Consider the following 14,591-nt stretch of genomic DNA (forward strand, 5'->3'; position numbering starts at 1 on the left):
CGAAAGTTTACCACCGAAAAGTATGACAACCCTTAGTCCTCTTGTGATGACGTTCTCAAAACACGTCGAGCTAATGCTACTGGCTCACAGCCAACATTTCTGCAGTTTGGAAGTATTTTGAGGTGTCAAATCAATTATTAAATGAAGGATGTCAATTTGCTTCATTGCTGCTACATGCTCGTTCTAGGGTTAGGGTTCCATTGATGTCTCACGTCACATTGGGTACAGTGCATTTGAGCCAGTGTAGTAGTTTGGAGTAGTTTGTGAACAGTATACAAAATCGTATTTAAGTGAATACGTGCATTTGCTGTAGTTTAGTACAATGTGTTTATAGCACTATCACTTTTTGTCACTTTTTTTCTGCGACTTCCATGCCCCCCCCCCCCCCCCCCCTTTAATCCAGCCTGGAGCGACTTCCCGCGGCTTTGTCACCGCTAGAACTCGGCCCTATCTCCTGGGTCTCAATCTATTCCACTTGTTGCACAAGAAAATGCAATCTTATTTGAAGGAGTGCGAGAGATTGTAACATCCTTGCAAAGAACCTTACTAGTTTCAGCGAAAACAACTTTTTGTTGTTGTTGTTGTGAACCACAGTTCCACGCAAATGTACATCGAAATCTCATTTAGCTTAACAATTTGAGGTGTAACACCCATTTTTCCAGTGTCCCAAACTTGCCGTGCGTTGCGATTTCTGATTGGGTGCAAAATCTGACATAACACCTGGAACGCACCCTCCCATGGGGTTATAGAATCGGGACCTTTCAAACCAAATGTCTCAAGACTCCAGGGTTGTAGAACCTATGCCGAGGCAAAGGGCATTAACCTTAAATTAATGAAGTAATCAAATAAAAAAATGAAAAAAAAATAATTATATGCATGTGTATTTTTCAGCCTTTCGGTCAAATGTCTCCAATTTTCGGTCTTGGCCAAGAATTTTAACGTTCTGTCCATCCCTAACATATACCAGTGACAGCGTGTAGCAAGCTATTTAAATGTAAAAATGGTTACTTCAATTATAATGCCCATCAGATGGCAGCATTTACCATTTTTAGGTCAGCTTTCAAAGTGCATTCTAAACTCAATGTTTTATTTATATATATAGAGAGAGAGAGAGATGGCGGAAAACACTCGGGTGACTTGAAGTTCCACTCTGAGACGCCCATTTTGGCCCAATTTCCAAATTGTTCAATATGCATGTGTGATACATCACTGGAAACCTTAAAATCTCAATTTTCGGGGGGAAGAAAAATTTTGAACAGGAGGGAATTTTTTTTTTTTTTTTAAAGTTTTTTTAAACAGCAAAGCCCTATTTGGAGGTGAGAGCACGCAAGAGCAGAATTACAGACACCATGACTTTTAACGAGATATTTTGGCGTACTTACCTTGTTTGGATTCAAAAACTCCATGTAGCATGTATCACTGAATGTCAAGACACAGCTGTGAATGGCCACAGCTGGATTTTTGGGGGATTTTATGGGTGAAACACTGGAATATGACAAGGGTCGTGATGCAAAAATCGCAGACATCAAGGAGTGGTTGAGATTTTATTTTTCAGATATTTACCCTTTTAAACTTTTTCCCCCCCAATTTTTCTTTGTTTTGATCGATTATTCATCATCTAAAATATTGGGGAAAATGCGACAGTAACAAAAAAAAAAACAAAAAAAAACAACTAAGCGATAGTTATGACGTAGATATCCGTGACTTTTTTACAGACCCCATTTTTTTCCATTGTGACGTAATTTGTTTAAAAGTTTAAAATATGCGAGTGAACAATTTTTTTTTTTTTTTAAACAAAATATTAGACATCAATTAAAGATTCTAAACTAAAAATGACCAACATTTTGAATAATAAATATAATTAAATACCTTTGTTTTATGGCTGGGTTGAAACAAAAACGGTTGCGCGACGTCTGTAAACGGGGGTTTCCAGGGTAAAACTGAAAAATAAAAATAGTTTGGATGCTTAATGCGCCATTAATCTGCTATGGCAGCATATAAACATATTGTTCTATTAAACAACAGTTGTTTTGGCTTAAAATTCAACAGTTTCTTTTAAAGAGGAGTGCAAGAGCAGAAACTGCTTTTTCAGTCTTGTCTGTGTTTTTTGCCATATAAATAAATAAGTATTATATATATATAAAAAATTTTTAGAGGCACTGCAGCCTGTTACTTTCAGAGTTTGGTGGGTCAATGACTTAACATTTCATGCTGCTTAAGGGGTAACGAGTGCCAAAATTATTAAGATTTAAATACTGTATTGAAATAAAATTACAGAAATAAATAATAAATAAATGGTTAAATAAATATGTTAATGAGAATATCTATTTAATTTTTGAACTCCTGATCATCATATCTGAATGCCTCACAGACAGAAATGAAGTGAGTCATGTGGCGCAGAATGAGTACAATGCAGTCATGAGAGTAATTGTGACACCAGGAGAGATCTCCAAACAGCTGCACATTCCCACACAACGATCCTTCATGCACACAATGCACTGTCTTAGTAAAATGCCTCAACAATTCAGCTCTTACATTTAATTAGCTGTTCTGCTGGACCAACAGATAGTTGAGTACAGGGCTGCCGCACCGCATGAGAGCATAACGCTCTGCATGTTTGGCCTTCATGTAGTCAAAGGGCACCATCAGAAGTCCGAATCGGTTTGAAAGTCTTGCTTTATTCGGCGACAATGTCATGGATGGTCATCACACTTGGTGGGAGGGTCCATCTTGGGCAGAGGAAGTACAAGTAATTTGTTTTGTCTGTTCAAACTTGAGTAACAAGAATATACTCTAGTCTGGAACTGCCTCTAAAATGAGTCACTATTCACAAGACTACAGATCAAATATTGCCTTTACAAGTAACATATTCAACCCATCTTGTTGGCAAAAGATCTCATTCTGCTGTCTATTAATGATAACAAATGATTGTGTACCTCCTGTGGAACAGCATTTAATTTTTCTATCTCTAAAAGTCAGACATTTTACATTTATTTGTGAACCAAATAATCGCAATTACTCAAATGGTATGGAATCATCTTGATTTCATCTCTTACTACGTGAACAGCAGTAACAGCCAAGCATTTCCTTCATGTGTTGGCCAACTGGTTTTCATAACATCCGTCCCCTTGAGGCTTTATTGCAAGCTTTGCTGCATAGTTAACAGATGACTGTCTTCATGACACACTGTACAGACACTACTAATGTTCCGTCTTGTAAACCCCCCCCCCCCCCCAAAAAAAAAAAAACTATGGCTCCATGTTAATCATATTGAAACAAACACTGCTCTACGGGTTTCTCATAAGCTTTTGGTGCGTGTTTGCATTTCAAAAATTAAGTTTCAGTGCATTTTCCGGCAGGATAACTCACCTTAGTTGGGACTTTTACTCTGTAAATATTTTTTCTAACATAACACTCAGTTTTCAATGGCACATTCCAGAAGTTGTTCATTTTACTGTGATTTTATTTGCTAGATGACTAACACAATTTGAAATAGAAATTCACTACGCCTTGACTATAGCTACATGAATATATAGTATATTATATACTTGTTATACGAAAACAAATTATACTACCTCTTGCAAGCGTATGCAACATGATTACAAAGAAAACATCCCTTCTCATGACATAGTAGCAAAATGGTTGTTTTATTGTTCAAATTTTCAACAGCATAGCGTCAAGGAAGAGGAACCGATGACATGTGGGCAATTCAAAACTATGTGAGACATTTCTGGCTGGCTTAAATCCAGGTATAAAAATTGATTTAAAAATAAAACAAATAAATTAAGCAAAATATGCTTGCAATATTTAACACTAAACGGGTTCATTATTTTATTTATACATAAAATATGTTCTTTGGAAGACAACTAAAAAGGTTGGTCATTCCTCATTGGGAATATTTTTCTAATACAAGTTTTTATAAAACTGAAGTAAAACACATGACAATCCATCCTTTAACAGCATTTCAAAGCAGCATAGCCACAATCAAAGGCAATGAATGATGAATAGAAAAATATCTGTAAATACACTGACTTAGTTCTAAACTAAAGTCAGCATATCAGAAAATCTGACTGGTTTCTATAGGCAACGAATGCTTGTCTATGTATCAAGTGTGAAATTAATAGGTTAACAGTGAGTTCCATGGTTACACACACATGCATCAGCTATCAGTGTTCGCTTCTCATGAGCTGCATTTTTCTTGTCCACACAGTGGAGGTCCTTTTTGACATTTTAATAAAATCCATACTAAATGGAGCGGGATGAGAGGATAATTGCTGCCAACCCTCCCAGTTAAATTGGACTGGATGTTCATTGCTGTTAATGGGTGTTTTTAATATAAATGTTTGAGTAACTACCGCAACTGATTCTGTGGGGAAAATTTACAAATACCTGGGCTAGCATTACATGCATTAAGATACCCCGAAACTGTTTTAAATTATGAAAGAAAGTTCAAAAACAAGATTAAGACATGAAACCATTTAAAAAGAAAGAAGGATGTTTTTTTTTTTTTTTTTTTAACAAATACATCCACCTCTATTCCGGTCTCACTGTTGCAACCTGCTGATGACATTAAGAAAGTATCAGCTCAGTGGCCACTTCCCTCTAACAACATGCTGTTAGAAGCCTTGTTAATCAATTGTTATGTATCATCTTAGTCTAAAAAAAATTAACAGTTACCTTGTTAAAGAATAGAATGAATTGTACGTTCATCCTGAAGCTTCAACAAAATAGCTGCAACTTTTTGTGAGTGGTGAATGTACAGTACGCCTCCTTTAAGGACAGTGAAGGTTTTTTACAGGTGCCAGGCTCTCCCTTACAAGCCTGCTTGCAGTGAGCGCACAAGACTCCCATTATATTTGCAGCAAATGGAATTTCTTTCGTCTGTGACACATGCTGTATGTCCACCTAGTGCGCACTGTTGTAAAAAGTTACTCCTTGTATGCAACACAGTCACAACAAGCATTAATCTTATGTTCTCGTATCTCAGTAAAGTGCATATGCTGCCCCTCTACTCAATCTCTCCTGCAGTTAGGGGGGTTCTGTGATGGGAGGGTTCAGTCAGTGCTGCCATAGTGGTTGGAGTGGGGTGGGCTGTGCTGTAAACTGGTGTGTTGGCCTCCTTCCTCCTGGGACACGCCCGTCTTGATGGGCTGCTGGAAGAAGTTGGACACGCAGAACACCTGCAGGAGGACTTATGTCATTCCCAAAATAATGCTAGTGATATCTAAGAAGTACAGATACTTGTGTTAAAAAGGGTTAAGGTTGAGTTAGTAATTTGTTACTTATGTACTAACTAGTGCTGGCAGTTAAACACATTAATAATGGTGTTAACGCAAATTCCCTTTGATGCTGTTCATTTTTTTAACGCGCAATCAATTATGGCCCTTCCCAACCTCCTCCGCTTTCTTTACATAGAGTCGGAGTGAAATCCTGATTTTCAGGCTAAACTTAATTTTGGGTTTTGATGTCCAAAGTGGGGCAGGTTGAGGCGTGGTGACAAGCGGCTGGCCCGTTGGCACGACCCATTATGGTCGTTTTTAAGTGATCAGAAATCGGGTTGATCGCACTGTTTTTCCACAGGATGGAAATCGGGTGAAAAGGATCGGGTTTTTAATTTTAAAAAATGTATATTTTTTTCAGGCTAAAAAGTAACAAAATAATCTAGTAATACAATGGCATTGCCGAATGAAACAAAAGTATATACGTTTTACACTCCGCAACACTCCTGGAAAAAGTGAAAAAGGAAGTACTGTAAACAGTACAGGTCTGTAACATGTTTGGAACTTTTAAAATAAAAAATAAATACATTTTAAAAAGACTTTTTTCCGTATTGTGTTGGGACTCTGTATCGGCAGATTCTCAAAACCAGGTGACTCGAACGCAAAAATTTTCGATCGGGACATCCCTAATCTACAGGGGTTGGACAAACTAATGGAAATCCTTAAAAAAAAAAAAAAAAAATCAACAAAAACTGATTTAATATGGTGCAGGTCCGCCTTTCGCGGCAATTACAGAATTTATTTTTAGTTATGTAAGGTAAGCAAATTGGTCCACTCCTGTTTTAATAAGTGTACTTAAAACTTGAAATATCTTTTTTGGTTTAAAATATCAACAACAACAAAACGCAATTAATTGCGACTTAACTATGAACCGTATAGGATTAATCGCGATTTACAATTTTAATCGCTTGACAGCTCTAAAGGGGCGGTACTCACAGTAAAGAAGGCCACAGCGCCACCATTCACGAGGCCGGCAAGCACGTCGTTCCAGTGGTGCTTATAATCGGACACTCGGGTCAGACCAACGTAGACAGCGGTGGCGAACAGGAAGAACTGGACAGTGGGCCGCAGGAGCCTCGCCCACTTGGCCTTAAGCCTGGCTTGGATGTACAGCTGCCAACAGGAGAAAATATTTCAGATTTCATTATCTCCCCAATTTTATTATAGTATAGTTCCAAATGTACTTTTAAGATAAGAGTTGTTGTTAGTTGTCATAAAATTCCAGCTTGAATGTTAGTATGGCACAATCGCTTAGCCATTTCTTCCTTGGTAGAATTGGAAGTGTGTTTTTGCGTCTCTGCAATCATGCTCACTAGGCAATTTTACCACACAACAGAAGAAATAAAGACCAGTCAGCAAGTACAAGAAGTGGCACGCTAAAGAAACTGGTCTGGCTCACTAGATGCCACAAAATTCATATTACGACGAAAACTCCATCTAACATTGAACGTTGAAGAAATTATAAAAAGAAAAAGAAGGAAAGAAAAAAATAAAAGGAACATGTTTGGAGCAGTATTTTTTTTTCCTGTCACATGTGAGCAGAAATCAAAAAGATTGTACTTACAACCAGAAATAACATGCAGTACATTGAGAACGATGAATGGCCAGAAAAGAATGACAGCCTGAAAAATATTTTAATAATTAAAAATGCTAGATTGGAATTTTTGATGAAAATCAACAATGCTTCAGTAAAGTATTAAGATTTTTTATCATGTTTTATTTTTAGAGTTTCAACTGCAATTTCTACCTAAATATACAAATCCTTTGTAAAATACAAGATATATTTTGTCTTCTTTGTCCAACAAAAGCATTCATCTCCAAATCAAGTGGCACTTACATTTTTCATCCAAACAAACCCAATACAAAAAAATTTTTTTGTTTTATAATTAAAAATTCATTTTGTCCAGTTAAAATAGTAATTATCTTTATGTTAGTGTGATATTTAACATAAAAAAATAACTACCTGTACTTTAAATTATACTTGCAGTAGCCTTTTTCTTTTTTTTTTTTTTTTAAATAAAAATTGTAAATATTCCAACATGAGGTTTACTGGTCAAAATTGTCAAGGGATACCACCAAGAATCGGACAGAAATTTAGTGCTTAAAACTTCCTGTTTCGTGTCGAAATTACCAGTTGAGGGGTATTTTCAGAAAATTTGATGTTTATAAAATCTAAATAAATTACATTTACTTATTTTTTATTCTTGGTTATTTTCTTTATAATTGCATCACTCTTAGTACAAAACCAAATGGTCATCAGAGCAAGTGACATTTATACCTAGCTTCATCCACGAGAAATTGCTCGCCAGAACAGGTGAAATTTTCCACAAATCTTCCAGCTTTGCAGTTGATGCGATCCCACTGCGGCTTGCACACGGCCAGAAAGTGCGGCCGCAGACGTCCGACGGAATACTTGGCGATGTCCGTCAGTGACTGGTTGGCCGCAGCCCCAAACAAGTAGCAGCCCACGGCCTTGTAGATGCACACTGCATACTTGTGGGTGAGCATCTTGCTCTTAATGTGGGTCAGGTAGATGGAAAGGCACTCTCCACAGATGATCTAGAATAGGGGTTTGCAACTTTTAACACTCAAACAGCCATTTCGAGCTAGTTCCCACAGTAATAACAACACAGGGAACTGCACGCACAAGTCAATTTAAAATGATTGCGTCAGCAATATTTTATATATATATATATATATATACAGTACTGTGCAAAAGTTTTAGGCAGGTGTCCTGCCTAAAACTTTTGCACAGTACTGTATATTTGTATTATATTATGTACATACAGGATATACTGTATGTATATATTTTCCGCAAGTGGAATCTTCCATGATCCTAATAAATTTAATAATTTTTAAAAATATGTATACAGTACTGTGCAAAAGTTTTAGGCAGGTGTCCTGGCTAAAACGTTTGCACAGTACTGTACATATATATATATAGTGGTGAATATTTCATCTACTAAAGGAGTTAATACTCGTTTTAGTAAGCAGAATAAATGCTCACTTTTATTCACTGAAAACTCATGCAGGTCATAAATTCACCAACTATGTAAAGTCATGGTTGCCATAGGAAGGTGTACCCACGTCCTTGCCCCTGTGAATGGTGTAATCTGTAAAAACTTGTTGGTACATTTTCCAAGTGGCAACTGTGACTTTACATAGTTGGTGAATTCATGACCTGTGTGAGTGTTCTGTTAACAAACACACACAACTGTCAATCTGTCTTGATCTGGCTACCAAAGGAAAGTTTCTTTTTGAAATTGCAGAATAAATTTTTATCAAATATTCATTTATTTGATATAAAACTGAGCCACACAAGAAGGTTCAAAGGCATGGGTTGTTGACCCTGAGCTAGAAAGAGAGGAGGAGGATTGATGGCATCTGCTAGATGAATTCACAATATTGTAAACTTCTGTTTCCTTACAACAATGAGCGTGAAGGGGATCATGACACCCCCCAGGAGCTGGTAGGAAATTGTGTCCTCTTTGAGGGGGTAGCGGATGGAATCGTCATCGCAGAAGAAGCCTCGCTTGAACGGACTGTGCTGAGGAGTGAGGATGACGAAGGGAAGTCCCACTGGTGGCGGTAAGGAGGAGACACAAACTTGGACTGTGAATCATTTTTACTGAGAAACAACTATTTACTGTGGTAAAGGTTTGTATGTGTTTAAAAAAAAAAAGGCACAAACCTTATTGCAAACACAGCTAAGGAATCTGATATACAGTACCTTCCCTGGACTGCTTTTGCCAAAGTAGCAAAAATGTTGTTGATTTTGCATAGTTTGGGAAGAGTAAATAATACAAAGAATCTCAGATATGCAAAGTGGCACCGCAGATTAGGGCTGCAGTTATCGATCATTTAAGTAATCTATCAATCAATTAGTTCGATTAATCAAGTAATGGGATAAACATTTGATCTTTTGTAGAATAATATTAGATGTAAAAGAAACGAGCGTTTATGACATTTATTTTGACTTTCACATCCACTGGCGCCAACATCGCACTTTTAAAAGAGCATTAAATGCAAATACAAAAAAAATAAATGGGTTTCATAAACTATACTGAATTGCACTTTCATTTCACAAGCATAATAAATCAATTTAATAATAAGTCAAAATACCTGAGCGTGGCCTCAAACGGAATGAAATATTTAAATGAGGATTAGTACAACAAAAGAATATTTTATGAAAACTATCATACGATTTGTTCAAGTCTTGAAGGCGAGTTAAATCATGATGTGGTTCCGACTTTAAAGTCGAGTGTAAAATATTTGGACCTAATGTAGAGCTGAAACGAATACTCGAGCAACTCGAGTAACTCGAGTTTAAAAACTGATCCGAGTAATTTTATTCACCTCGAGGAATCGTTGCCAGCTCTGAGCATCACGTTTTGCCCGGACTACTTTTAATGCGGGACAACGCGCTGAAATCACATGCGTAGAGGAAGAAGCAATTGCAATGCGCTGACGTCACATGCGTAGAGGAAGAAGCAATAAAATAACATTTTAAAAACTTACTGCAGCCGACAGCCGCTACAAACTACGCCGACGTTGCTAAAAACTAGCCCGCATGATGCTAATGTGGTAGCAAGTAGTGTCCAATGCGTCTCATAGATATCGCATTCAATTAGGACTAGATGTAAAATGACAGACGCGGCCGCGTCTGGGCAGCGTTCGTAAACAGCCGCCATCTTTAAGCAGTAAACATCTCAGCGCAAATAAATATTACGTTACTGTCACTCGCTTACGTAACGTTAGCCCTTCAGAGGGCTAGGTTTCTATTGATTATGAGCACTGTTGATGCGTTGGTAACGTATCTTACATACAGTTTTTATCTAATCTGTAAGAACACAGCGTTGTAGAGTGATGAGGGTGTAAAATTAAAACATAATAAAGCTAACTCTCTATTTTAGTTTAGTAGTCATTGCTGAATAAAACACCAAGTAGCACTGGTCGCTAATGTGCTCCAATACAACAGGTATCATACATTTATTTTGAACACTGCAAAAACTCAAAATCCTATCAGTACTTACAGGTTAGACCAACTTAAAACTTTTAACTAGAACTTAAATAGCTTGATACAAATGGAAATTCAATTGAAACACATGGGGAAAAACACGTAGCTTTCAAGTGATGTGTGTTATCAAGCGTAATTAAATTTTTAGGTAAGAAATATATATATATTTTAAATAAGATCTAGAAGTTTTTTTTTGTGAAAATCAAATCGAAAACATCGAAAATAAAGACATTGATTGACTGAAAATGGTTAAATATTGGATGAAATGTCTTTTTCTCAAGTATATTTATAATTGCTCTTTACCTAAAAAAAAATGTTTTATCTGATTACTCGATAGAATTTTCAGTACCTAATGTATACCCATATACTGTACATCTTTTCTGTAACTGTTTTCCACTTCCAATTCCATCCCCTTTAGAAATTGCCGTAAAAACGTCAGCTTTTTTGCATCACAACAAAGTATCATGGGCAAAGGTTTTGCTGGCTTGAACGGATAAGTTTAACATGATCACTTGATTCTTTCCATGTACACCAACAAACACTCTTTCATGTCTATAATATATACATTTAGGATTTTAGGGGAAAGGGAAAATGAAGGTAAAAGGATCATTACAGACAACTCTTGTTCTGTATCATAGACTACAGTGCATGTGTACCTAATGTTTTGCCTGGTTTGCATGTCAGCTTATATGGAGGTATGGAAAAGTATTTGAACCTTTTCTCAAATTGCTGCATAAAATCACCATCAAATGTGATCTGATCTTTGTCAAAACCACAAAGATGAAAATACAGTGTCTGCTTTAACGAAAACCACCCAAACATTTATAGGTTTTCATATTTTAATGAGGATAGTATGAAAACAATGACAGAACGGGTGAAAATAAGTATCGTACTTTTCGGCTCACCAACATCAACACCTCATCCCCACCGTGAAGCATGGTGATTTGGGGCTGTTCTACTGCCTCAGGGCCTGAAAATTAAATGTGATGGTTCACTTACTTATTTTTCCCTCTTCTATCATTGTTTGCACACTATCCTCATTAAAATATGAAAACCTATAAATATTTGGGTGGTTTTAGTTAAAGCGGACACCGTTTTTTTCATCCGTGTGATTTTGACAAAGATCAGATCACATTTGATGGTGATTTTATGCAGAAATGTGAGAAACTCCAAAAGGTTCAGACACTTTTTCATACCACTGTAACATTACAGTACGTAGGCTATATGACAATGCCACTGCATTTCCCAGAAGCCAAATTCAGGAAAACATTGAAACACTAAACACTATCCCAAGAGCATGACTCTGGAGACAATCTTTTATTTAATAAATGACTTCATTAAATTATATTTGATTCCTGAAGGGTTGCCTTTCATTAAGAGATACGCAACTGCAACACGGAGAATCAAGGAAATTTAGTGGTATGGTACTGCAGGCCTTTTAAAGTTTTACCATATGAGACAATGTTGCTTATTCAGAAAATGTCTTTTAAATGAGTAGCTAAGTTGTGGTTGAGTAAAACGTGTGAAGACAGATTGGAAAACTTGATGACATGAGTGGATAGCAGTCAACACCACAACATACCAATAACACTGATGAGTCACATGGAACCAAACTGACTGTGGTGGATGCAGAAGGCATAATGCCGAGTCAGTGCATCCATTCTGTTAGTGCTGCGGGTTTCTTATGATTACAAAGCAAATACAGTAGTGAACTAAAAATACGACTTTGGCATGGAAACCTCACACATATACGCACACATTGGATGGAATTTTTCCATCTCCCTACCTGATATTCCCCACATCAAGGTTCCCAGTGTGTATATTTACACGTCTTTAACGCCAATCTCATTAATAAAAGGTACCTGAGGAATAATATACCCGGGGAAATGGTAGTTTGGACAAGTTCAAACTCTTTGCTGTGTAAACAGAGAGCAAGTAAAAGGTAGATGAAAGAGTGGATCACATAATACATACCGAGAATGAGACAAGTAATGTCCAACAGGATGTATGGGATTCCAGAAACTTCAAACATAGCGTCTTCTTTTTGTGAAAAATGACTTCCAGAAAATTAAGAAAAAGAATACCAGATTATGTTAGTCTTTTGTAAACACTGTAAAATACACTAGCTTCATGTACCGTAACCCGACCAAATGCAAGGAGCGGAATGAGGTTAAATAATGGAAAATGACGCGGCTAACTTGTCCACCAATGGACAGCCTCACGTCCGTCGAGGTAATACCGGAGCATCATTCCACGGCCGCGTTTGACGAGAACTTCCAGGTGTGCTACCACAGAAACCAAGCAAGAACCCGGTTACTGCTGTGATTAATGGTGCTTTCGCGTTCAGCCGGGAGATAACAGTAACTCACGGCCGCTAGTCCTTACGCGGGATTTGAAAGCCGCAGAAAAGATTGTCTTAGTGAGAAATACTACGTGAGAGAAATATAACGGTTAAAAATTAGTGTTCCGTGTCCAAATCAAATTGGAACGTCGAACAAAGAGACGGAAAAAAGATTCAGCACATTTTTGGGTTTGTCGATAGACCCTGAAGGCAGCATAGAACTGAGAAATGGGAAGTATGCACAGCCAATCAGGTGTGAGATCGGCCCTCGGATGATGGCGACCGCCACCGCGTGGTGCCGCCCTTAACGCCTGTCACTCATTCCGACTTGTACTAGTGTCATTAGAAAAAGTGCTAACGCGGCACTGTTTGATTAGATTGCACCTCGAGGGGATTCCACCCGTTTTTTCCCATAATCTTGTTACTGTTTACTGAAATGTTATAGCCAGTAAATACACAAGAGGTTTATGACTTGTGGTCAATTTTTTTTAGCTTAGAATCATTAATATATGTCTATTTATATTTAGTATATTTCGTTTAAAAAAATGATTTAAAAAAATATTCTCACGCATATTTTAAACTTTTAAACAAATTACGCCACAATGAAAAAAATGGTGTCTTTTAATAAGTCATGACTCATGGATATCTACCTCATAACTATCGCTTAATTTAATTAATTAATTTATTTATTTTTGTTACTGTTGCATTGTCTCCGTTATTTGAGAAAATAAATAATCGATCCAAACGAAGAAAAATTGAAAAAAAAAAAAACATTTAAAAGGGTAAATATATGAACTACAAAATCTCGCCCACTCCTTGATGTCTTCGATTTCTGCATCGCGACCCATGTTATATTACCATGTTTCACCCATAAAAATTCAGCTGTGGCCGTTCACAGCTGTGTCTTGACACTCGGTGATATGTACAACATGGAGTTTTTGGATCGAAGAGAGATAAGTACGTGATAATATCTCGTTAAAATCGTGGCGTCTTTAATTATGCTCTCTCATGCTCTCACCTCGAGTTAGTTTTGAGTTGTGCTTTAATTTTTTTTTTCAAATGCCCTCCTGTTCAAATTTTTTCTTCCCCAAGAAAATTGAGATTTTAAGCTTTCCAATGATGAATCACACATGCATATAGGACAATTTTGAAATTTGGCCAAATTGGGGGTCTTAGGGCGGAACTTCAAGTCACTTGAGTGTTTTCCGCCATAGGAAATTAAAACATCTGTAGGTCATTGATGTATGTTTAAAAAATAACATGAGAGTGAACTCCTCTACAAAATCACAACCAAACGACCAAGCAACCAAACGTCTTCTTTTGCCTGGACATGTCCACTTTTCACATCCTGTCCAGGGCATCTGGCGGGGTTTTATAGATTCATGAAAATGTCCGGTTTTCATTATGTTTTACGGGACCAATTAGCGTGTGTTGAAATTGAGTGACGCTTTGCACAGAATACTACGCTACTGTGCTGCCTGTGACGTGTTCCCAGAGGGCCTGCCCAGTTGTTAAGACTATTATTACGATCAATACGTACAGTACTGTGCAAAAGTTTTAGGCAGGACACCTGCCTAAAACTTTTGCACAGTACTGTATATTTTTATTATATTATGTATATAAAGGATATACTGTATGTATATATTTTCCCCAAGTGGAAGCTTCCATGATCCTAATAAATTTAATAATTAAAAAATATATATACAGTAAATCAGTGCTCATGTACCCAAATAAGTAATTATGACGAAAATACCTTTATTCTACTTTGAATACAAATTTGCGCATGTGTTCACAGTCACAGAATGTGTTTATCATGGCGTCAACTGTCAATTCTAATTCACAAACAAACCTTCGTCACGACAAGAGCTCATATGCTATCGGAATGTACACTTGCTGAACTTATTTTTCGGCAACTGTTGACTTCTGTCGAAGCTTTGTACTGATGTGATTTGTG

General features: G+C 37.0%; 1 protein-coding gene across 1 annotated transcript; it reads right to left on the reverse strand.

Moving 5' to 3' along the window:
• Positions 1 to 3,351: 3,351 nt before the first annotated feature.
• LOC130913564 (phospholipid phosphatase 1-like) lies at positions 3,352 to 12,853 on the reverse strand. The gene is made up of 7 exons (XM_057832253.1): positions 12,536 to 12,853; positions 12,271 to 12,353; positions 8,707 to 8,858; positions 7,558 to 7,838; positions 6,844 to 6,901; positions 6,216 to 6,392; positions 3,352 to 5,180 (listed from the first exon to the last, which is right to left on the reverse strand). The coding sequence occupies exons 1-7, from the start codon at positions 12,544 to 12,546 to the stop codon at positions 5,055 to 5,057; spliced, it is 888 nt and encodes a 295-aa protein (XP_057688236.1). The 5' UTR covers positions 12,547 to 12,853; the 3' UTR covers positions 3,352 to 5,054.
• Positions 12,854 to 14,591: the final 1,738 nt, after the last annotated feature.

The sequence above is a fragment of the Corythoichthys intestinalis genome, chromosome 3 (assembly GCF_030265065.1).
Source record: "Corythoichthys intestinalis isolate RoL2023-P3 chromosome 3, ASM3026506v1, whole genome shotgun sequence".
Classification (NCBI taxonomy): Eukaryota; Metazoa; Chordata; class Actinopteri; order Syngnathiformes; family Syngnathidae; genus Corythoichthys; species Corythoichthys intestinalis.